We start from the raw sequence: 25280 nt of genomic DNA, 5'->3' as shown, positions 1-25280 counted from the left end.
CTGTGTGTGTGTTCTGTGGAGTTGAGTAGTTGTCCTGTAGTTGGGGCAGATATTAAAAACTAACGGATAAACTGTGAAAACGTCCCCGTGCTTTTTCTTACTCACAGCCCTCAGATTGTTTAACCTTTTAAGTTAAGGCTGGAAGAAGGCAGCTTCACACAAGCAAAAAAACATTTTGATTTCTCCTGGTGAAGTTTAACTTGCAATGGCATTAGAAACTTGCAGTTTGATCAATATTCCTCTGCATGAGTTTCATCTTTCCCTGTCTCTATTGTATACAACCTTGTGGAAACTTTGATGAGTCCACTCTTAATTCATGTTTTAACAAGTTTTCCCTTAATTTCCAAAAAGGGGTGAGGGTGGGATGGGAAATTCTGTGAGGACAAGGCAACAATAAAACTCAAGCTGCTTTAAAGGTATCTGCTGCTGGCATTTGAGAGAGAAGGCCTGATGCAGATCTGTCCTCTTGCATTACTCTCTCTTAAGTGAGGTTTGGAGAGGAGCCTTTTAACCCATGATGAGCTGATTGAAGATGAGCCTCAGCTGGTTCTCCATGACTGCAGCATGTGGTGGGGGAGTACTGATCAGCTACTACAATCCTCAGCTGCGTTTCTACTGAGTTTTTGTACTTTGCTCTGGCTCCATCTCCTGGTGTCTGAAAAACCACAACCTGTATAAACAGTATACAATGACAATTAGTTTAGTGCACAACTATTCATACTTAATATTGTTGTGAAAAGGTTAACATGTAATAGTTTCTTGCTTTAATAAAAGCTGATGAATCTTGTTCTTGAACGCACCAACCGGGAAGAGGTTTTGAAAGGTCTCAGTGCTAGTCAGCATTTAGTTGCCTTTGTTTTTTTTTTCTAGATTGTGATGGACTTCCTTTATTAAGCTCATTGACACCTTTATCTTGTTTTTCCTCTCAGGTGTCCAGTGCCGGGCTGTGATGGACAGGGTCATGTGACGGGGAAGTACGCCTCCCACCGCAGCGCATCAGGCTGCCCCTTGGCGGCAAAGAGGCAGAAGGACAGCTACGTCAACGGCTCGCAATTTGTCTGGAAATCTGGCAAGACAGACGGCATGAGTTGCCCAACCCCAGGCTGTGACGGCTCGGGACATGTCAGCGGCAGCTTCCTGACGCATCGGAGGTTGGCGTGGCTCTGTGTCATTCTGTTTCAACTGTATCACAGACATTTGTATTTGATGTATTTGTTATGATGAAGGATTTGAATTTACACTTTCCTCAGATCTACAATGCTTATCCTAGATGACTATTTTACAATACGTAGATTGATTTCCTTCTTTACAGGCTGCCATTGGTTTCGCTTAATTTCTGAAAGTGAAATCAGCTAGCACTGACTAACCCATGGCAGTCAAGCTTTCGTCAATGTGTGTGTGTGTGTGTGTGTGTATTTTATTCCAGTCTTTCCGGTTGTCCCCGTGCCACCTCGGCCATGAAGAAGGCCAGGATGAGCGGTGTGGAGATGCTGACAATCAAGCAAAGAGCAAGCAAAGGTTAGAGCTAAACCCTAACCCAAGACATGGGGGAAAAGAAGTATTTGAATCTAATTCAATGTACTTTTTGGTGTCAGGCATTGAAAATGATGAGGAAATCAAACAGCTGGATGAAGAAATCAAAGATCTGAACGAGTCCAACAATCAAGTGGAATCCGACATGATAAAACTGAGGACACAAGTAAGTTGACCTCTCAGTGTGTGTGTTTGTGTGTGTGTTTACTGTCGCATAAATATATTATATGGGTAGATTAACGTTGTTTGGAAAACAGATTAAAATATATCAATCTGGTGAATCTTGTAACAAACATGTTCATTTACTAAGTGAATATTCCAAGGATTGATATCAAACATAAAAATACATTCACAAGTAGAACATTTGTGAAGTGAGTTCATGACAGCACAAGAAAAAAGACAAGAACCCTTCTGAACCTTTTGATGCCGACTTTATACAGATGATGTGGCCTTTTACATGTAAGATCTTGCAAACTTTCCATGCATAGTATTGTATGATAACACATAAACCTTGTTTATGTGCTTCATTTTCAATTATTCCCTCCGTGTTTACCTGTTGTCTTAATAAATAAAGTATATTACTGAATTCCTCAGGTCTCTTACAACTTCATCCGGCTGATTGTACGTTGCTAATTGTTTTAAAATCAATGTCAAGCTGCTATTGACAAAATTTAACGGTCACATCTGTACAGATGTTTCACATTGAAAGCCTTTCAAGAGCATTAAAGGCAAAATCACTCCTGTTCTTGGTAGTCTGCTTTTATTCTGAATCAGGCAGTGATTTTAAAAAAAGGGCAAATGGAGTGAAATAGTAAATAAAAACAGTACTATAGATAAAGATAGAAACTCGTAGCAGAAGAGTGGTGAGTATGATGAAATAAAATTGGTACAAATTTTCTGAGCAGTTTCTGTCCTTGTTTTGCATCCCTTTCTCTCCATAAAATGCCTCTCCCAAAAATGTAACTGCTGCTCATTTTGATAGATCACCACCATGGAGACCAACCTGAAGTCCATTGAGGAGGAGAACAAGGTGATCGAGCAGCAGAACGACTCACTTCTGCACGAGCTGGCCAACCTCAGTCAGTCGCTCATCAACAGTTTAGCTAACATTCAGCTTCCGCACATGGTAAGAAATAAGTTGATTGCACCGTCAGGCAAATGGTTTGTGAAGACTACTTTTACAGGCTTAGGATTCAAATAGAAGAAAACTACCAAGAGAGAAAAATAATTCTTTCATTCTTTCATTTCTAATTCAAAGACACTTGTTTTTACTATCATCTATGGCGGATTGTCGAATCTTGAGACATGAAAGTATTGTCAGACTATTTTTGTTCTTGCATTAAAGAAACTATTATTTTTTATTACTAAATAACCCATTTCTTCAAATTGAGATATATTGATAAACTCTAAAGTAAAAGAAAAGGGATCCTTTATTTTCATTTTATTGTGTTTAATCAGTTTATCTGAGGGAGTTTGGAGCTTCAGATGTTTGTCTTTTTCATATTTAATGTGCTGGATTTGTTTCTTGCTTTATTCTAAACATTAAAATCTGTTTGTGGGACTACAAAAGATTTGAATTGATCTGCAAAAAGCTAACATCTGCTCACAATATGAATCCAGGGAGGTGTTAAAGTCGTCTCCAGCCTATTCTGTAGCGACACTCAGGTTTATTTCTCATCTGCTTCTTTCTGTTCGCCACCTTCTTCTTTTTTTCCCCAGCAGTCCATGCTGTGCTTCTTCTGTGCTTTACAACGCCTCACAGAGTTTCACACAAAGAAACGGCGCTGTCTTTTTTTCAGTTTGAGTGAAGTGCTCATGGCTGTTTTGACGTCATGTTGTCTCAGTGTAGAGAGAAGACTGGGGCTAATTGGATAATCTCTCTTCAAGCAGTATGAAACCGAGCTGCTTGATAACTGGACTCTTAGCTTCCTGTGCTTTCATTTATGTGCTGGATCGCTTCATATCACACTGCGAGAAAAATGTCCGTCTTAAAATGAAATTTGATCTTTATCCCTCCTGAAATCAGCTCTAAATTCTGCTTACTTTCACTTGCTTTGATTATTTCAAATAGAATTATATCTTGTTTTTAGATAATTACACAGTTTTCTTGAAATTAGTTGATTTACATCGTGCATAGAGAAAACTTAATAGAATTTTCCCTTTATTGTTTCCAGAAAAGTACCAAACTGATTCTCAGGTTTTATTCACACTGCAGGACTTTTGTGCAACCGTTCCTACTTTTTTAGGATAAAAGATACACCCATTTTTAATAGGAAACTATCAATATGCACAGTAAGATATGACAAAAAGAGGCCATATCCATTTTTGTTTCAGTACAGTCATTTGCATTAATAATAACTTTAAGGGGGCGTAGTGTCTGTTGTTCTTCCTGTCATTAAGACTGTTATATCAAGTCATTGATTACATATATAAACAAAGAGAATTTTTGTTTTGTCATTTGTTGGAAAGACTAAGAACTAGGGAAACCTTTAGCTGTGATGTGAATAGAGCTGGAGGGGAAATAATTTGCTTAGGCGCGCATTGTGTGTTTTTTCTCGGTGTAGCCTATGAAGCCTTGTGACACCGCCATATGTCTAGCGGGCTAATAGACTTTTCTGTACACCCTCTCCTGTAGAGACCGCTGCCACAGAAAGAGGCCCCAGTAAAGCATAACTGCTGTTTACAGATGCCTCCCAGAGTAAGAGATCCATTTATCCTTTATCCAATTATCCTTCTCTTCTGCACTGTCATCCTCCCCTTCCTATAGCTCCCTTAGCCCACTGTAGTGTCCGCACATCACAACTATCCATTTATGCTGCAGTATACCTCAGTCAGTAATATACCTCAGTCATTTTCCCAAATGGGAAAAAAAAACAAAAACAAAACGTCAAAACTGTCTTTAAACATAATTTGTTTCATGTATTTTATTTCCACCAGCGTTTAAGTTATAATCATAATTCCATTAACTGGAAAACACTTTAAAAATTTAGCGATCAACAAGAAATATAAAGTTATAGCTCATGTCACAGCTATGCTAACAGTACTTTTTGATCCCCAAAACTGGAAGCATAGATGCTCTGAAATCACAAATAATTGGATTGGTTGAGTTAAACCACAGTTTCCCAACACTGGTCCAAGTTTGGTTACTAACAACTTACCAGAAGTGGGCCTAAAATCAAGCCTTGCATGGTACCGGCTCTACCCTACTCTACTCGCCTTTGGTATCGTGTACTTTTCTGGGAGTCGTTTTCCATAAGAAGATAGTACCTCCTCAGTGTAGCTGGTTGTCATGGTGTTGCTGTGGGACGCTGCTGTGATGTCAGTTTCAACGCGACACACACATACGCACAGGGTTCAAATTACACAGTTACTTATTACAGAAACCTTAATGTGCAGATAATATATCATCTATAACACAAAAGTCATCAATTTTCTAGAGCTCCCCCTGAACGTCTCAAGAAAGGCTTTCAGTGGAGCTGAGCTCCCATTAACTCCCCCATAATTTGAACTATGCATACATAGACTCGCACTCGCTGGATACGCTCGTCGGCCAGCAAGGTGAGGAACGTTTGCACCTCCTCGAGCAACCACGGCGTGATCTATCCGGTTGGCATTTTTGGAAAGAAGAAAAATATGATACCAAACTGCGGCTGCTACAATAGCTTTGATGTTTGTGCTGTTCAGAGTATTCTGTGCGTGACGCGCATTGATGACACAAACAGTGACGATTCTGTCTGACCAATCAGTGGTCTGAAGTGCTTCATGTCACCATTTAGTACACCTTAGTACCCGGCCGGCCTTTTTTGGAACCCCAGGAGAGCAGGTACTAAAAAAGGTAGTACCAGGTACCAGGTACCAGGTACTTTTTCCTAATGGAAAACCAAAAAAAGGCAAGTAGAGTAGAGTAGAACTCTGTGCTCATCCAAACAAACAGAAATCACAACCTTACCAGACAAACTCTAACTAATTTAAATTTGATTATAAAAACACCAATGCTTGTTTGCTTTGCCCACTGGGGTTAAGCCAGTAAGACTCATTTTTAAACCAAAGCTGCCCTGTCTCTTAGAAATATCTGAATGTAATTTATGACACAAAAAGTAAAATAATTCAAATTCTGATAAATAACAAAAATGCAATGTGCTGTATGCCTCTCAACCCTTTTTCCTAGCCCACTGCATATAGGCCACACCAGTTCCTGCATTGGCACTGGACATAAATCTTAAGATGCAGAAATGTTCTCTGTGTATGGAATTTCCATGGATACTGGCCTCAGAAAGCACATACAGGTTAAAAAGAACTGGGCTTAAAATCGAGCCTTGTGGGACTCCACATGTAAAACTAACTGTGCTCATCCATACAAACAGAATTCATGACATTTCCAATAGAAATTGAACAAAATAAATATGACTTAAAAATACCAGTGCTTGTTTGCTTTGCTTAGTGGGGATAATCAATAAGATTATCTACTCTGTCTCTGAGAATTATCTTTACAACTTACACTCCAAGTCGCTAGGTTGAAAAACCAGTTCTGTGTCTTTCATCTGCCCACGAACCTCCCATCAGTTTTTAACATCCTGATTTTGTCTCCATATGCTAAACATTAACCTTCCATCTATCCACCCGCTAACCATCCCTCTCCTAATTTTTGCATGGTTTAAGGTTGCATTCGTAGACCTTCACAGGCTGAAGTATAGATATTAATTAAATACTTAAAATGTAATAAAGGAGGAGTATTTCAGCGAGTTTGTGTAATCGAGCCATACTTCCTTGATGGTGTTCCCTTTCTCCCTTGCTGCCCACTTGTCTTCCAAACCTTTCCCCACAGTGTTTTATAGAAATATACTGACTGACTAAAAACACAAACTCTAATACCTCTGATTGTTTGTTTCTTCATGGGTTTCTTCCCTCTCACAGGAGCCAATGAATGAACAGAACTTTGACACTTATGTGAGTACGTTGACAGACATGTACACTCATCAGGACCAGTACCAGAGCCCGGAGAACAAGGCGTTGCTGGAGAACATCAAACAGGCCGTTCAGGGTATCCAGGTCTAGCCCTGACAGAGGCCAAAATAACAAATGCAAAGCAAAAACAACAACAAAAAAAATCAAAAAGAGGGGAATGGGTTGTTTTTTGCTGCTGTAAACTACCATAGTTCTTTTATTTCTTCTGCTGTTATGCTCTCAACTCCATGGGTATCTCTTTTTTTAAATTATTTTGATTGTTGTTGCCTTGCTTTGAAAAACAATGTTTTAAAAGAACATCCACGTTTTGTACATTTTCATATGACCTAATATAATGTGATGTACTGTTTATAGCTGCTAATGTATGCACATTCTAGTGTATATGTATGTATTTATTTATTGTAAGCTTGAATCATTTCTTATTTTAACGCGATACATCAAAAAAACTGGGCGTCACGGGTTTAACGGGGAGCAGAGCGGGGAACTCGAAGAGCAATCATTTTCGAAAGGCTTTTCTCACGAGCTGCAGAGCTGGAGATTGTTTAATGGATGTAATTCATTCATTTTTGTAATCTTTGGAAGTTGACACTAATATTACTGTAAATCTTTAGCTAAAATTACGAGAAGAACCAATGCTATAAGCAAGAAGATCTCAAACATCATGACACGGAAACTTACTGGTGCAAATCCCATCATCCCCTTCGGAGTTGTTTCGTTTCAAACTGTCACTGTTCTGTCGCTTTTCTTTGTTCATGCGGAGAATGAAGCGGGAAAGACCAATGGCTACAGAAAATGTAGGAGACAATCTGCCATTCTGAATTTATTTTAATCATCAACCTTGACTAGCTAATAGGACAACTTGTCAGCAATATTGGTGTGATAATATTAAATCATTTGTTTAGATATGGGATGCAATCTATATGAAAAAATGTTTGGGTATATGCAATTTCTTATGAATAAAACTAGCAAAGAGCTGATAGATCTTTTTACTAACTATAAATGTATTGCGTTTTGTATAAACCTTTTACTACAATCATGTTTTAGGAATCTGACGCGGGTGAAAGGACTTTGGTTCTGTCATGTTCGACTTTGCACAGGGACACCTTTGTTTCCATGTTTTGATGTTTTTATTGTTGATTAAGAGGCACTCGGCAGGCGAAAGGATTTGTAGATATGATTTTTCTTTCTAAAGGCTGACGGCTCCACTGGACTTACAGGGTCAAACGTCCCCATCCGTCATTGTATATTGCACTCGTTCTGTAGAAAACGTCTTTCCAGTCATGCATCTCATTGTGTGAGCCACAATGGGACATGATGCCAGACGACTTGATGACCAAGCAGCACTTTTTTATTATCTTTGATTGTTCTTGAAAAGATGAATAAAAACTAGAGCCAGCAGTCGTAACGCGACGTCTGCGCACTGAATTTACCAACTGAGTATTTGATCTGAATCGGCCTTACGATGACATTCAGTCTGCAATCACAGTACTGATGGAAAATGTTTTCTCAACACCGTCGATCATGCATGCACTTTATTGGAGTATGTCAAAGTATTATCACGTGGTAACTGAAGCAAAAACTGTACAGCGAGTTTGTGGAAACTGTGACTTCGACAAGACTTTGTGCCGGTGATTCTTATTTGAAAGCAACCTGGAACGAATTTCACTGATTTGATTTGTTTTTTAAAGGAAAACTCCCCCTGTAGTCCCCTTAAACTGATAACCTTAAAGTATTTTTTTAATGTTCAAACAATTTAAAAAGAAAAACCAAAAACAGATTGCTGAACCGCACTGATAAGCTTCTCGCTAAAATGTTACCTTTTGTTTAATTTATTTATTTATTTTCGTAAGTATCAGGAAGCCAAGACATAATGTCCAATCATAGAGCTTAAAATTCTGTTTTGTGTACCCAAACGAGTTGAAACAAAAGATTATACTTTTTTTTTTTTTAAACCGCAGCTTAAATTTACTTCCTCTGGGTCAATTCTGGATGAATTAGGGAACTTTAAGCTAGCCTCTTATCCACAGAAACTTTGGCCTATAGACTCATGAGTCTATAAAGCCATCCGCCATAGGCTACCAAACTGACAACGAATGAAAATAACTGGATTTCTAAAGCACCAAAAATCATCAGTCTGGTTCAGTGTCATACCTTAACCTGCCTCCACTATTTTTAGCACAGTTTGTAATTTCCTACATTTCCCAGAATGCTTTTCAACAGGGAAAGGGGTCAAAATTGTCACTTAAATAATATGATTAGTTTTTTAACCCTTACAATTAAAGTATAGTCCAAATATATGAATGTATGAAAATGATGTAAAAGACCACGTATGTCAAAGAATGTGCCACATTAGGTTGGAATATACACCTTCACTAATGTAAGCACCATATAGCTCCTATGGAAAATAATTTCAAGTGACTGACCCCTTAAACATGATGTTTACCAGCTTCTGATCATTTTTAGATGACTGACACATTTAACAGTTTCCCATAGGAAGGAAAAACAAACACCAAACGGGAGTTTTCCTTTAAAGATACATCTTCTTTGGACTTTTACTGCTAAGCCTCATCCCTGACTTCACATCTCTGTCCAAAGCTTTGTGTCCGCAGCTTCCTGCCAGTAAACTACTGCATTAGATAGACTGACGGCTTGTATTTTTTATTCAGTCAGTTATTCTTACTGATAACAAAGGAAATGGGAGTTAAAGCACAATTCTGCCACTTAAAGACAGTCAATAGACTAGATATTGTAATATCAGATGTAAAAGCTAAACTGTAACTATTTACATAGAGAATCTCAACACTAACATGTGACATGCTAGAATGCAAAAGAAATCCATATGAATATTTGTGAAATCATCAGTTTATGAAAATGTTACAGTTTCTTTTCAGCGGTGCATTGATAAGGGGTTTTTATACAACATTCATTTTCTCTCCTCTTACCCCTTCTTCTGTGTTACTCGCAAACTTTCAACAACAGTTTTCTTACCACATGGCATGGGTTTTGTTGATATTTTTGCTGTATGTTTAAGGTCACGAGATACGCTACGTGATATTTTAATTTGACTTGTGAAGTTTGTACAATTTTTATCATGCTGGTGTTGGCATCTCTTGCTCTGAATAAATCTTGTGTTGCAACACTGATCAGCACCTGCTCTGGTTTTCAATTGGAAGCTGATTCAGGAAGTTTATAATGAACAGTTAATATAAGTGTGTTTTTTTCTGTCTTTGATGAAACTGTTTGCTTAAATGTATAAAAATCAACTTGTGGAGCTTCAAAACCTCTGCTGACAATTGATTAATTAATAATAACCATGACATAATAATAATCTCAGGACTGGTTGCTGGTAAAATGTAACTAAATACATTTACTCAAGCACCACATTTAAATACAATTTTGAAGCATACACTTTACTTGATTATTTCCATGTCATGTCAAATTATACAACATATGGTGTAGTATACAACATTACAATAAACTATTGAAATAATAATATGGTGTATTGTTAAAAGGGTTATAATATAATTAAAATTATTTCCATCCATACCAGCTGCAACACTATAATGGGGGGGCCATTATGATAAGAGTTCACATAATATGATGTTAATTCTACCACAGAAAAGACTAGATAAACACTAAAAATAGGTGGGAAAAAACGTGGCGTTGCTTATCGGCCAAATGAGTTGCTAAATATAGGCATATTGGATATTGGGGAAAAAATTCAGTAACGATCATCCCTAAAACAAGGTAGGCTATGGGATGTTATATGCTATTGTATAATATAGGGCTAGTAGAGGTTAAAGATATAGTAGCTTATATAGGCCTGAGTATAAGCTATAAATGGAACTGTAATAGTCGTAATAACATTTTTTATGAAATAGTATAGTATATCGAATAGTCTATATAAACATATAGGCTATAATTTTAAACTTCAGTCCTCATGTTTTCCTCTTAAAATAAAAAGTGCCGGAAATCTCATATAAGCAATGAGATTTCATTGTCATGATTTTCAGTTTTGTACCTTTATAAGTTATAAAACCAGATAATGGATTAAAAAAATAAACACACACACACACACACACACACACACACACACACACACACACACATATATATATTATTGTGTAGATGTGTAATAACGGGCTTCAGGCAGTAGATGGCGCTCATTTGGCGCGCTCTGCTATATCTCCCTCCGTTGTTGTATTTCCGGTTCATAAACACACCTTTTCCGGTCTGAAAAGCAGCGGCGACACACGACACATAAACAAACCGGGCAACGTTAGTCGTATTGTGGCGCTTGTTATCGGTTAATAACGGGGCTCGGTGAGCCGGTAGCCCGGCTCGGTTCGGGGGGAGAGGAGACGTCGGCATCATGGGGAAGTGTGTTGTCTCTGGATGTCCGAACCGCGAGGCAAACCGGGGGATCTTCAACCGGCCACCGAAGAGGTTCTTCAACTTCCCCAAAGACCCCGCACGAGTCAAGGTACGGTCACGTGAAAATTTGACCAAATCTAACATACGGTTATCTGGCTAACGTTACGTTAAGTTAGACTGTTAGCATAGCTTTTTGGCTAAAAACACCACGCATTACCAAAAACAAGGGTTTGCAGAAATCCGGGAATATACACGGTGGGAAATTTCCATTGGAAATAACGGGAAACAAGGGACTGCACGTTATTCATTAGATTAGATCAGCCTCCTCAAAGCTACAGGTTTTTTTAAATCTCTCTGAGGGATTGGGGGAAAATGTGTGACCCTCCCCCCAACATAAATAAACACATATGTGTGTGAGTATTTCTTTTTCCAAAGCTGATACGAAATCATTTTCAGTTTAAAAACAGAACCAGGTTGATGCAAACTGTTGAGGCAAAAATTTAAATGAGACATTTCGAATAAAATTAATTTGACAAATGACCTCTACTGTAAGCAGGGACATTTTGCAGTAACGCTGCTGACTTTGCTCAGGTATGGCTGGCGGCGCTGAGGGAGACGGACAAGCAGGACTCCACGGAGCAGCATTTAATCTGTGAGGACCACTTCCTGCCGGAGGACATCTCCACCAACGGGGTCAACAGTGACGCCATTCCCATCATGCCCCCTTGTCTGGACGGGCCCTTGATCAGCCCCTGGGGAGCCGAATCGTCCGAGGAAGAAGATCAGTGGGCCACCGGTGGCGGCTGTGATGATGATGAAGATGATGCAGATGACGGTGGGGATGATGGTCCTGCTCACGTGGAGCCTCCGGCACCAGAGCCTCCTGCAGTGGATCCACCACAGCAGGTCAGGACAGTTACTCTGTCACCACATTTTCTCTTTGAATATTAAACTGCATATTTTTATACATATGTGCCATAAAGTAGGTCCCATTCAAGTTTATTATCTTTTGATTTATCAAAATATCCGACCTGAATAAACAACAGATCCAAAAAAATCATGTTTAAATGCTTCCAGATGTGATGCAGGTTCTTTAGACAGAGACGGTTTTAATGGGTGTCAATAGAATCTCTCTGTAAAACATTTTGTTTTTAGTAATAACATGTAATAACTCCCAAAACTGCAACATGATTGTAACAAGCGAGATTCAGGGTTCCCACGGTCACCTGGAAATGTCATGAAATTAAAAAAAAGTTTTGGAAAAGTCATGGATTTTTGTTGTGTGTACAGAAGTCGTTACAGAAATCTTCCAGGGATACCTGTCCATGTAATGTAACATTAATGCTCGTTTATTTCCTGAAGCTGTCAGCATTACGAATCTTTAATATGCGTCAGTGTGTGAGGATGTTTTTGTTTATCGTCACGAAGGTTTCTTCAAAACAAAAGACATTTAAACCATAAATTGATGCAGAAATGGCACAAATTGGTGCATAAAAATATAGCGAAATGCTGGAAATTATTCAACCCCCCCTGTTTCATATGTGTTCTCCCCAAATTTGAAATGAAACCTACTCCGTTGTGTCTCTCCCTTCATGTATGCTCACTAGTCATGGAAAAGTTTTGAAATGTTATCCGTGAAAAGGGTCGGGAACCCTGCAGATTTTGTAATGTCAGTCTCTTCAATGTTGAATACCAAACTTACAATGTGTCAGATGTATCCAGAGCTGTTTTCATCTGCGGTTGTCACTTTCTGAATTTCAGGATCTGGGTGCCATGACGACTCCAGAGGCCAAGACGACGGGGTAAAACACACCTCTGCTTCTGGTTTTCATCTTACGTGTTTCTGACTGCTTCATCAGAATGATGTCAGCGGGCAACCGCATAACCAAAAGTGGCAAAGCACTTTTTTTTAAGAGAAAATTATCCAAAAAAATAGTGTAGTCCTTTAAGAAATAAGCACAGAGAAGTTGTCTCCAACCTCTAAGTTATTGTTTCAAGGCCCATCAGCACTGCACTGATTGGAAAGAAATTCATCTAAAAGTCAAGATCATTAATGCAATTACTTTGCATTGACTTGATTCCCGATTAAGACTTGTCAATGTGGACTTCACAACTGTTTTAAAATGCAAAGTAAAAGAATTTTAAACATGCAATTAATCGAGATTGACTACAGAAATGCAGCAGTTCACCAAATGAATTGTTCGATAGCCCTGCTTAAAATAAATGTTTGCTTCAGTCGTATTTTTTGCTCCAAGTCTTGTGGGGGGCCAGTGTCATGTGCAGGTATTGCGGGACACTGAAATAGTTCCTGCACACGTTGGCACAAAGCGTATTTTTCATAAGCTTTACAGAAATGACAAATTTAGCTGAAAGTTGATTGATATCTCTTCTCTTCTTTCCAGCATCAGCCCTAATCAGAGGATCCAGACCAAGAGAGTCACAGCAGGTGAGTGCTTCTGTCTAACCTTAAAGACCTCACCTTTTACGTATTTGACATTATTTAACATGAAGGATAAGATACAGACTTCAAGCACAAGATGATTGGTAGAAATGATTATTATTATTGTTTTTTAATCTGTTTTTATTAACACAGATGAAAGTAAACTCTGTAAAGGTTTAGAAAGATGTTCAGAGTCGTATCTTTGACTCTTGGTGTGTATTCAGATGTGTCTCTGGGGACGCTGACGCAGCGTTTCCTGGAGCTGTTGCTGAATGCTCCGGACAGCTCGGTTGACCTCCGGCAAGCGACCACGAGCCTGCAGACCCGCAGGCGGCGAGTCTTTGACATCATCAACGTCCTGGAAGACATCAGCCTCATCGAGAAGCAGTCGGCCAACAAGGTCAAGTGGATGTGAGTGAACAGATGGAGACGGGGTGTGAGGAGATGTCTTTAGGTTGCGTCATTCACTGCGCATGTTTGCGTCTATATTTTGGTGTTTTATGGAATTATATTCTTTAATAGTCCATGTTGGCTCGTGTTAATAATGACCGACAGCAAATCACATATTTGTCATTATAGCCCAAAAGAAAACAAAAAAAAAAGGGTCTGAAATCAATACATTGGATTTTATTTGTTTGTAACATAAACATTCATATCCTAGCATTTCTGTAATTTTAGTCAATGATTGGCTGTCATACACAATTAATAGAATGAATAGATGAGCGTATCGCCATTAAATTTGCCAACAATTCAACTGAAAACATTTGCTGATTTCAGCTTCTCAGAAATGGAAGGTTTTCTGCTTTTCTCCGTTTAGAAAATTGTACAGTTGATATCTTTGGTATTTTTCAGACATAAAAAATTGAATTTTTTTTTCAAAAAAATGAATTAAAAAAAAAATATATATATGTATATATATATATATATATATATATATATATATATATATATATATATATATATATATACATAAAAATAAATAAACAAATGAATAAGCAGTGAAAAGAACTAGTTGCAGCTTCAATTTACATTATTTATGCTCCGTCTTGTATCGATATTCTTCAGAACTATAATTTCCAAAGTCAAGATTGCCCTTTAACGCAAGTGAAAAAACGTCTCGTGTGTTGCCGTCAAGCGTCGCAGTAATGGCGCTGTCTGTGGTCTGTGCAGAGGAAGCTGTCAGATCTCCAGCTTTCTGTGGAAGAACCAGCAGAAGTTCGAGAGAGAGCTGGAGAACCTGAAGCTGGTGGAGGAGACGCTCGACAGCCTCATCAAAAGCTGCGCCCAGCAGCTCTTCGACATGACCGACGACATGGACAACGCCGCATATCCTTCCAGAGATTCATTTGTCACATGTTGTAAACCTTCAGTTTAACCCTTTACGCCTAAAATGTGTTTTTTTTTTTCTTTCTTTTAATTTTAGTTTGTGGACTAAAACAGTTGTGTAAAACAATGAAGCAGGTTTTCTTTAACTTTTCTTGCACGTTGGCTTATGTGACCCATGAGGACATCAGCCGGGTCAGAGCCTTCGAGGAGCAGACGGTGATCGTCGTCAAAGCTCCGGAGGAAACCAAGTTGGAAGTTCCTGCGCCCAAAGAGGTAAACAACAGAAGATACAGGCATTTTCTGCATCACTGACTGATACATTCAGGAGGTAGACAGAATAAAAGCAGCATCATCAGGCTGACGCAGGCTGTCGTGTGTGCTGACTCAGGACAGCATCCAGGTCCATCTGAAGGGGGGGAGGGGTCCCATCATGGTGGTGACCTGCGATATCGAGGCAGGAGACGCGACTACAGAGAAGAGCAGCTGCTTCTTAACGCTGGAGGAAAGCCGGATAAAGACGGCCACGCTGCACACAGGTAACAACACGGGGACTTAGCCTCTTAAGACCTTGCGTACACATGTGTGGACATCACATTTTGGTAAAAAATTACCATAGTAGTTAATTCCGCTTACTTGGGGCCTTATGGCCACGTGAATACTTACGCTACCACACAGTGGTAACAGAAGAGTACTACACACTACCGGAAGAATTCAAAAGGGCGACGAGTACAAGAAAAAGTTCAATGTGCCCAGGAATAGCAGCTATAAATAGGCTTATAGCTAATTCCAGTGCAGCTAAAAAACTGTACATTGTCCCAGTGAAATAAATAAAAAATAAATACATATATACATAAATTACATGGATTTGTATTTGATTTTTTCATGATTTTATTTTCAGAGCGTTTTTCTGTGGAAAGAGCACTGGAGCTAATCTGGCTACTTGATGGAGACAAGTCAGATTTGGATAATTTGTCTGACAACAATGATGCCATCCTGGATGCTGATTATCATCCCCCACCACAGGTTCAAAGCAGCAGTGAGGATGACAGTAGTGGTGAAGAAGACCCCATTCCCACTGAGCACAGCAGGGGACGTAAACGTCTCTGTTGTGAAAATAATGGTTAGCAAAGACCCAGTGGATATTAGTTTATTTTAGGCAGTTGGGGCTTCAAGGCTAGGTGAAGGATTGGGAGGAAAACATATAGACACAGCACCATTCAATGTTTGTAGCAGTGTGCTAATTTACTTCACTTGTTGACAGATTCAGGGACAGGGACAGGGAAGGGACAGGTTCAGACTATGACGCCAGATCCCACACTCCCAGACGTCGTCGTCCGTCAAACACAACGGATTGAACCTGATGACTCAAATAATGGCCCAGAAGAGCCAACACCAGGACCAAGCCCTCAGGGACAATCCAATAAAGGTAATTGTTTTTATTTTGGCACACCTTGAAGATAAATCTTCAAATTTCTTAGAAACGTCCACTCAGATTTAACTTTGTTGCATGCAATTGCACCAATACACCTCAGTGAATTGCCTGTATGGGTAAATGTGTAACTTTTTTGCACTAAGTGCTATTTTTATTCTGATTCTGATTATGCAGGACGTGGAATGCGCTGGAGGGCTACTCCATTGACGCCAAACCTTGCCGAGTTTGAACATGAGGACGATACTGAGCAGGACAGACATGGCTGGACCCCACTAAACTATTTTGAACAGTACATAGACAAAGATTTGATGAAAATTATTTCAGATTGCTCTAATGCTATGTCACTAGCCAGGAGTGGGGACCCACTCAACACATCAGTAGATGAGGTTTACCATTTTTTTTTTTGGTGCCTGTATTTTGATGTCCTGCGTCCGATACCCAAAAATCAGGATGTACTGGTCCAAAGCCTTGAGATTCACTGCCATCACTGACAGATTCACGCGCGACAGATTCTTCAGACTGAGGCAATCATTAAAAGTGCTAATTGATGATGATGTGCCAGAAGACCTGAGGAGGAGTGACAAATTCTGGAAGGTGAGGCCTTTTCTGGATCGGATTCTGCAAGGCTGCAGGTCTCAGACTCGACCTGAATGCGTATCGATCGATGAGCAGATGATACCTTTCACAGAAGCCTGTCCATGTAGACAATATCTGCCAATGAAGCCAAACCCAGTTGGCATAAAGAACTTTGTTTGTGCTACAGCAGATGGCATTGTGCTGGACCTTGATCTGTATCAAGGTGCAGGTGCACTGCTTGAGCAGGTTGAAGAACCAGAGGGTCTGGGTTTGGGAAGCTTAGTCATGGCTCGTCTGTGTCAAACTCTGCATCGTGGCACAAAAGTGTATTGTGACCGGTTCTTCACAAGCATCCAGTGTGCGGAACAACTGATGAAGAAGGAGCTGTACGTGACTGGTACAGTAATGAAAAACCGGTCGCTGCAGCAGTGCAGAAGTTACCCACTGACATAACCATGAAAAACACAGGAAGAGGTACCTCAACAGAAGTTTCCACTGAAGATGGAAAGTTTGTGTGTAGTGAAGTGGTACGACAACAAACCAGTACTGATGATGTCTGTTGTTCATGGTACACAGCCCGAAGACACCTGCCAGCGCTGGGACAAAAAAACTGAAACAATATGTGTCTGTCTCGCGACCAAGCATTGTCCGTGAGTACAACCTCAAGATGGGTGGAGTTGACTTGGTTGACAGAATGATCAGCTACTATCGCATGAGCGCTCGTACTAAGAAGTGGACAATGCGAATGCTTATGCACTTCACAGATCTGGCTTTAGCCAACAGCTGGATACTGTACCGCAAAGACCTCACAACATGTGGTGCACCAAAGAAGAGCATCATGCAGTTCCTTGAGTTCCGTATGGAAGTGGCTAACACCCTCTTGGCCCAGCATCACAGTCAAGAAGACGATGCAGAATTTTCAGAAGTGTCAGAGGAAGAAGACGATTCAAAACAAGGGAAAAAAACGTCCAGTGACTACAGTGCCCCATGTCTCAGTCCGCGGAGGGGGCTAATGCACATCTCCCAGAAATGATCAGCCTGAAGAATGCAGCGCGCTGCAGAGCAGCAGGCTGCACTGGGAGAACCCGAGTGCGTTGCGCGACCTGCAAGGTGTTCTTGTGCTTGCAAGCCGATCGCAACTGTTACACAGCCTTTCACACATAGTTGTGTACATGTTCCTAAGGGAAAAGGGCATTCTTAGTTTTTTCTTGTTTTTTTTTTTTTTTTTTACATTGCAAATGCAAAATGCTTTGAATGTTTTATACTTTGTTATAGGCATATGATGTCTTCCTGAAACTGTTTGCAGCATTTCAAATGAGCCATACTGTAGCTGTGACTGTCCAAAAGGGGCATTTTTTGTTTTATTTTGTTTTTTGCACTATGACGTTCAAAACATGTTAAAAATATGTTTGTATGTGTTATTAATATGCAACAGTGACAATGCAAATGCTTTGAATGTTTTATATTTTGTTACAAGCATATGATGTCTTACTGTAGCTGTTTGCACTGTGATTATCAAAACATGTTCAAAAATATGTTTCTATGTGTTATTAATACATGCAAAAGCAGTCAGGAAAAAAATGCTGTGTTCAGGGTGGAAATAAAGAGTTTTCCACTCTATTACACAAAGGTGACTTTATTGTGTTTTAAGGAAATTCAGACTGAGTGTCCACATATGTTGACAGCATTTTTGCTTAGTTTTTATACTCATCGGGGTCCAATAAGCCCAAATAGCAAAGAGATAAAAAATGCATATCAAACAAGCGCTCAGGTCTTAAGAGGTTAAATATCATCTGTAATTTCTTATTGGCCAACATGGATACCAGTACATCTGTGAAAAACTAATAATTGGCTGATAAGTGTGAAATATTGTTTTATTTCATTTAAATTTTTTTGTCGTTGCAGAGTCCTCCAGTCCACAGAGTGCTGTTCAGAGCGCATAGCCACCAGCTGACCACCAGGAGGCGCCAGCTGTCCTCACAGAAGCCTGAATGGATTGTGTCCAGATACTGAAATCACAGCTCAAGCGGGTTTTCAACTGACCGAGCTCACATGTGGTACAATATTTAAATAATGCTCAGCTGACGTGTTTAAACCAGCTGAGGCATACACAAATCTTAAAATCCAAAACTGATCTGGAGCAAAACACATTTATTTTGTCACAGAACTCAACATGGAAGACACTACTTATGGATCAGTTTTATTTGCACCATTGCAAAGTTGTTTTTTTTTCTTGATGTCGGTTCAGATGAAGGAAATGGTGTAAAAGACAGAGAGGATAGTGACCATTTGACCAGGACGTTTGTAGCTTTATTTTTGTATGAGAGAGGAGTGAATGAGCTCGCTTGTAGACGCAGTACGCGGCTGCGCCTCTGCACTGCGCGGAGGCTTTGTTTTATACACACTGATCATATACTGGCTGATAGTACATCCGTTGTATATTTTTACTTTGTTTTTATGTTTGTCTTTCTGTGTTTCATCATGGTTTGAACTTTGTAAAGGAGTTAACACCTCGAAAGATGCTGTAATCAATAAAAAAATGAGCTGATACAAAACATGGACAGCTTGTTTCCTAAACATACAGCTGAGGTGCCTTTGAGCAAGATGCTGCACGTAGGCCTGATGGAATTGTTTCCCAGTCCCAAAAAAGACAAAGAAGGGGTCTAAGGTTGATCTTTGAGAAGGCTTATTCCCACTAAATGTTTTATTTCTCTCAAATGTCGCCTAGGCCTTCAAATTAACGCGTTATATTTGTCTTTTGAAAGAATAGATCACACATACAAGCTGGATTGTTGTGGAACTCAAATTGTTAACTGTACTTATTTTAATCCACATATAAGCCACAGTGGTTCGTGATCATTGGCGATTTACTGTCTCTGATCATTTGCAATGCGGGATTAACACTTTGAAACCCGAGCTTTGTGCTGAATTTCTAAAAGGTGGAAGTAGACTGACAAATACCCTTCAGAAAATCTAAAACTGGGAGCAAAGTTTCATGATTCACTGAAAGGATTTATCTTGTCTGACAGACTTCATCCCCTGTGTCTCTGTCTTTCTGTCTGTCACAAATATACACGAGGAAGACGCAACTTTCCTCCCGCCGATGTAGCAAACATGGAACAGAGAGTAACACAGGAAATGATACTTGATTGTCTCTCATTTTGCCTGTGGACAGGAACATTATAGCTGCCGGGCACTGTGTGTGCGTGTGTGTGTCTGTGTGTGTGTGTGTGTCTGTGTGTCTGTGTGTCTGTGTGTGTGTTTGTGTGGGCGCAGATACTGTTTCTCATGAGTGCCACCACAACATCCCCAGACCTCAAGCCGAAATCCTGCAGCCAAACTGTGGCCCAGTCTTTCCTCTATCTATCAAACTGTCAGAACATCCCACACAGCACTCTGAGCTGTCTCACATTTTGGGTTTTGGAGACGATGCTTTCATCCAGAGCGGCTCATACTGACGGTAAAAGGAACAAGAAGAACAAACCTCAGCTGTCAGACCTCCGACATCTCGAGACACCAACAGCAAAGAGTGAAAGTGGTCTAAAACAAACAGGCCTAGAGGGACATAACAACTTAAATACAAAAAGGGCAACAAAAAAAGTAAACTGTCTCTAAACCTTTGTCTACACATCCAAGCTTTTGAGAAACAAAGCCTCAGAGAAAACAGACGAAGTGCAACAGAAGCTGTGTGTGTGTTGCTTCATGTTAACCATGATGCCATGATGCCATGACGGCAATACCTGTGACCAATCACACCTGAAGCACTTTTTGCACTTACTAAGGGTTTTTTCCTTAAGTCTAAATTCTTGCTTGTGTTGTACGTCGCTTTGGATAAAAGCGTCTGCTAAATGAAATTGTAGAATTGTAGAATTGTAGATGCCAAAATCCATGTCTGTGCTAACTTTTAGCATTTGTTAATTAGCCAAAAGCAGTGTTGTCCCAGCCAACACCAGATTTCAATCTGAAACCCCGGTCTCACTCCCAACTCGTCAGATGCTGATGTTCAGACAGCAGTCCTCAGCGTCAGAAACCGGCGCACCGAGGGACTCTCAAGTGGTAGAGACAGGCAGCACTTTCATGACACTGAACAACTGCCATATTGAAAAGTGTGAGAAAGTTTGCTTAGTTTCGGCTGGAGACCGCTTTTTGTGTCCTGCATAAAACTGAAAAGTACTAAAAAAGTGAGTTCTTGGAATAATGACAGTGTGCCAGTGTAGCACGCAATGCTGGTGACGTATGTCACATGAAGTTACATTACGCTTGCAACAAGTGTAGGGAACTTATTTTAAGCTAAACCATGATGGTTTTTTTGTTTTGTTTTTTTTTTTAATCTAACCAGATTTATTCTTTGCTTTCTTTTAACCATTTCATCAATTTTAACTGAGTGATCTTTTTTGTTTTAGATTGTTTTATTTGCTTCTTCTCTGTAAGATTACACTAATTTTCTCTGATTGGGCTTGAGACCACACATTTAAAGTGCAGATGTTGCGTGAATTTTGGGAAGTGTAGGATGCAGCATTTATGGAGCCTAGCCATATTTAAAAACAAAATAAAAACAGCAGCCTCCTCCAGTAGTCTGAAAGTGCTGCAGTGCTCTGTCAGATGACAAATGGACCACAACGTCAGCGTGCTGGATCCTTTTCCACCGAGTGACTCTGTCCTGCCAAAGTGTTTCCAGTAAGCTCCATCAACTCACCACATAAAGTGCTTCATGAATGGGTTAAAATAACACTACCAAGATTAAGTTTAAGCTCAACTAAACCTTTTTCCCTCATGTATTTTTTTAAAGTCATAATTACACCAAAACCTGAAAAAAAAACACCCCCTGTCTGAATTGCTACTCGCAGCAGTTTTACAGTGCTTTCACTCGGTTTTTATGGGGTTTGGTGACTCTGGCAGTTCCTGCAGTGACACTTTGAAGCTCCGAGAACACACTGAAAACATGTTGAGACACACTTGGCGTCGATGATCTGGCATTAAGTTGAAAGGAGAACAACAGATTTGCATGTAACATGGAGACAGATATGTACTTGCTACCGGTTTGGCACAAAATTGGTTCAGCTTTATAGCTATGTTTTTTTCTGTTCTTAGAAAGATTAAAAAAAAAGGGGAATATTATATTTAAGATCATTTCAAAATAATTGAGTGATGTAACTTTTTTTCAATTGTTTTTTTTGTACTTAAACTCTATTTTTTGTCCTTTGATGTTTTTGTATTGTAAAAGCTGAACACCCTCCAAAAAACAGACTCCAGTTAAATTAAAGCACATTATCTGCAATCATGCTAAAAATCTCCCTGAAAAAAATATTCCCAAAAATATTCCCAAATATAATACAATAATATGCCTAAGTGACAGACGTATGACAGAATATAAAGGATCTGACCTCATTTTGGGATCATCCACTCAGTCTGTGGTACAATTGAAGGGCTACTTTCTCTGATTTTCAACCAGCTTTGTATCAAAACAATGTGGGCAGCATGTGTAGTTGAGATGTGGTAAACCTTGCTCCATCCAAAAAAGTGCTCTGATGATAAACAAATTGAAAACCACGGAAATATGACATTTCTCTAAGTCTCATGTTTTAATCTGAGGAGTGTTAGTCTCGTCGTCGCTCCACAGAGATCCGATGTTTTCAGATCTTCAGTGGCATGTGGCGTGCTAAGCCACATTGCTTCATGTCAGAAATTATTCACCAAATCTGTTTCCATTAAACTTTGTCACATTTCGCAGCTAAGCATAAAAACTTTCTGCTGTTTTCGCTCAAGGTTTTTAAAGCACAGTTGAAAATGTCCATAAAAAGAAAAGAAAAGCCAGGAAAATGTATTCAAATTAAACATCAGGGATGAGACTATGTCTCAAAAATGAAGAATGAAAAGATATAGTTTCTGTAAGAAGGATGAGTTCTGATCACAGGATGATTTTCCTTCATTATTTCTTATGTGTTTACACTGACTTGTGGACTTGTGTTGGTAGAAATCTCATGTTTGCAGCACAGCTGATAGAGGAGGTTTATTCACAATGTGAATTAGCTGTCACATACACACACACACACACACACACACACACACGCGCGCACAGTGTGTGACAGCTCGGTGTGTAGTTGGGTGTGGGCCATGATGCATGCTGATGGTTAACATGTTGCATCGCAGCGTGACTTTCTGAAACAGCAGTGGGTTGTTCAGAGCTGATGACGCCAATCAGGACTATAAATAACAGGAACACACACACACACACACACAGAAAGGAGTCCACCTTGTGCGTCACACAGATTATAAATGCCACCATCCTCTCTCCTCCCAAAATTCACTTCTTTCCTCTCGCTATTCCCTCGCCAGTAAGGGCTGCAGAGTCCTCATCTGCTCCCTCTATTGTCAGATGAAAAATATTTGAATTGCTCCTCTTTTTCATCCAATCACTGGTATGCAGAGGAAATACATACACAATAAGAAAAAGAATTTATTAAGATTATCAGTTTTGAGGTGCCATCAGTTTAAACTCATAAATCTCAGTGATCTGTAATCTTTCCTAAACCTCCAACTGATGTCCATCATTGTATTGCAAATGTGAGAAAAAAACATTGACCATGTTTATTTTTCCTCTTTTGATCGTTTTTACTTAGGTTCTTTCCTTTATTTTAGCCTCTGAAGTTCCTCCAATCACTGTTCTCTTTAAAAAGTACAAAACATACATGCTATAATATCCTTTGTGCATAAAAACTAAAAGCAGGGTTTTCACACATTTTATGGACAAAGTTTCAAAACTTTTCCATGACTTTAAGGACACATAATATATATATTTTTTTCTTGCCCCACTTGCCTGTCACTGTATTTTCAGCTAGCTGGCCAACATGGAGGGAGAGATGAAATGCAGGGCCAAAATGAAGAATGAATGTAAACAAATGCTGTCACACAGACACATATTAGAGCCACGTTACGTTTTCAGCCTCAGAAAATAAATTTGCTGCTATGTTACAATACATGGACGTGTTATCCTTGAAGGACTACTGTCACCATTTCATTGCACACCACAAAATCCATGACTTTCCAAAACTTCCCAGGCTTTTAAAGGCATGGAAAATGTGATTGTGGAATGCTTTAACTTGAACTCAAGTTTTTCATTTTAATGGGAACCCTGTATTGTTTTTTAGTCTGTAGATCAACTTGCTTGGAGTATTCTTTGAGTTTTGAGTAACTGTCACTCTTTATTTGAAAATGGAAAAAGGCTTTTTGTCTCTTCACTGAACTTCCCAGCAGTGTTCATATTTCTCTGTGCAGTTTTGGTCTGTGTTTTTAAGTCTGTATATCAACTCGTTTTGAGTATTTGTAACTGGCCAATGTTGTGTGAAAACGGAGCAAAGCTGTTTGTCTCTTCACTGAGCTTCACAGCAGTGTTCACATTTCTCAATTCAGTAGGAGAGAGTATTTAAAGTTCTGAACCTCTGCATCTCAGATGGGCAGATTCAAGTCCTGGGATCAGCAATTAACAGCCTGAAAACTTCAGCTATGTAGTTTTTCCATACCATGCCTCACTGAAATGGAGTCAGCTTTGGTCAGAGCGAGCAGGATTCTTTGTAGGTAACGGGAAGAGTCAAAAGTCTCAACTCTCTTTAGATTAGGAAGCATTTAAGAGGCCAGAGAGCAAAAAAAAAAGTGAGTCAGGACAAGGTGGACAGCTTTGGGAATCTGGCAGAAAAGAAGAGAGGGAAGCTGCTGCTGTCCATATAAAGACCACACAGCTGATGAATTAACACAGAGCAGCTGCGTCAGGCTCAGCAGGTGACAGTCAGCCCTCATGCAATCCTCAGTGCTTTACAAAATAACATAAAATAAAAACAATGAAGGCTCACTTTAAGAAGGAGCAGGTTCATGTACACCAACAAAATAATATTTAGTGTAGCAGTTTGACATGTTGAGTTTACAGCATGTTCTCTGTTTTCTGCCTCATGTGCTCCAGATTAACAATGGAAGGGAATCTGGGCTTCATACAGACAAACACTTAATGTGAGTTTTATTGTAAAATAGCCAAATTAAATGGTTTAGGAGGCCAGTCATGAGTAAATCCCTCATGCAAACATGCATACAGAATATTTTTTCTTAACTTTTTTTAATGTTTCCTCGAATTTTTGTAACAATGGATCCTGTAGCCTTACAAGCCATTCGCAAAACAATAAGAAACTAAAATGGGGCATCAATGCATTACCTGTATCCCAATTATTTCCATTTTTATGTGAAGAGTTCACACCTTATGATCATTTAGAAAAAATAAAACCAAAAGCCAAGTTACATAGAAAGACCATTTATCAAGAACTTAATCTAAAAAAAAAAGACACCTTCATGTAAACAGCCTGTAAACAAATAACACAGTCACTTTGACCTCAGCATTCACAGACAATTATAGATCCATTAAGAGTATCTGTGCAAACACCAGGAAGACTTACTGTTCACTGAGCCTCGTTTCGACTACAGCAACTTTCACTGCTACTGTGGGGAAGTAAAACACAAAGAGCAAAAATCCTTCCTCTACAAACACTTTATTTTATTTTTTAGGCAATTTCTACATGTATACAGATATTTTTGAAAATGGATATTCTTCTGTCATTTAAAACAAGATTCTGTCCTCCTCACCATCATTTT

General features: G+C 39.4%; 2 protein-coding genes across 5 annotated transcripts in view; both read left to right on the top strand.

The window, feature by feature from the left end:
• The window catches only part of myt1la (myelin transcription factor 1-like, a), a 69275-nt gene extending 62628 nt beyond the window's left edge, over positions 1-6647 (top strand). For 2 of the 4 annotated variants that reach the window (XM_042503364.1, XM_042503363.1), the window contains exons 20-24: positions 930-1151; positions 1427-1518; positions 1596-1699; positions 2516-2659; positions 6448-6647. In XM_042503364.1, coding sequence (XP_042359298.1) covers positions 930-1151; positions 1427-1518; positions 1596-1699; positions 2516-2659; positions 6448-6588 — 703 coding nt within the window. In that variant the 3' untranslated portion in view covers positions 6589-6647. Of the gene's footprint in view, positions 1-929; positions 1158-1426; positions 1519-1595; positions 1700-2515; positions 2660-4168; positions 4337-6447 lie in introns of those variants that run through there. The other 2 variants (XM_042503366.1, XM_042503367.1) reach the window with 2 other exon arrangements.
• Positions 6648-10737: 4090 nt separating this feature from the next.
• Positions 10738-18671, top strand: e2f6 (E2F transcription factor 6). The gene is made up of 9 exons (XM_042503483.1): positions 10738-10981; positions 11464-11778; positions 12634-12674; positions 13275-13318; positions 13537-13723; positions 14483-14638; positions 14797-14911; positions 15027-15174; positions 18552-18671. Exons 1-9 carry the CDS (start codon positions 10871-10873, stop codon positions 18587-18589), a joined length of 1155 nt encoding a protein of 384 aa, XP_042359417.1. The 5' UTR covers positions 10738-10870; the 3' UTR covers positions 18590-18671.
• The last annotated feature ends 6609 nt before the right edge of the window (positions 18672-25280 follow it).

This window comes from Plectropomus leopardus, chromosome 16 (genome assembly GCF_008729295.1).
Source record: "Plectropomus leopardus isolate mb chromosome 16, YSFRI_Pleo_2.0, whole genome shotgun sequence".
NCBI classification, from domain to species: domain Eukaryota; kingdom Metazoa; phylum Chordata; class Actinopteri; order Perciformes; family Serranidae; genus Plectropomus; species Plectropomus leopardus.
This window is presented reverse-complemented; position numbering and strand designations above follow the sequence as displayed.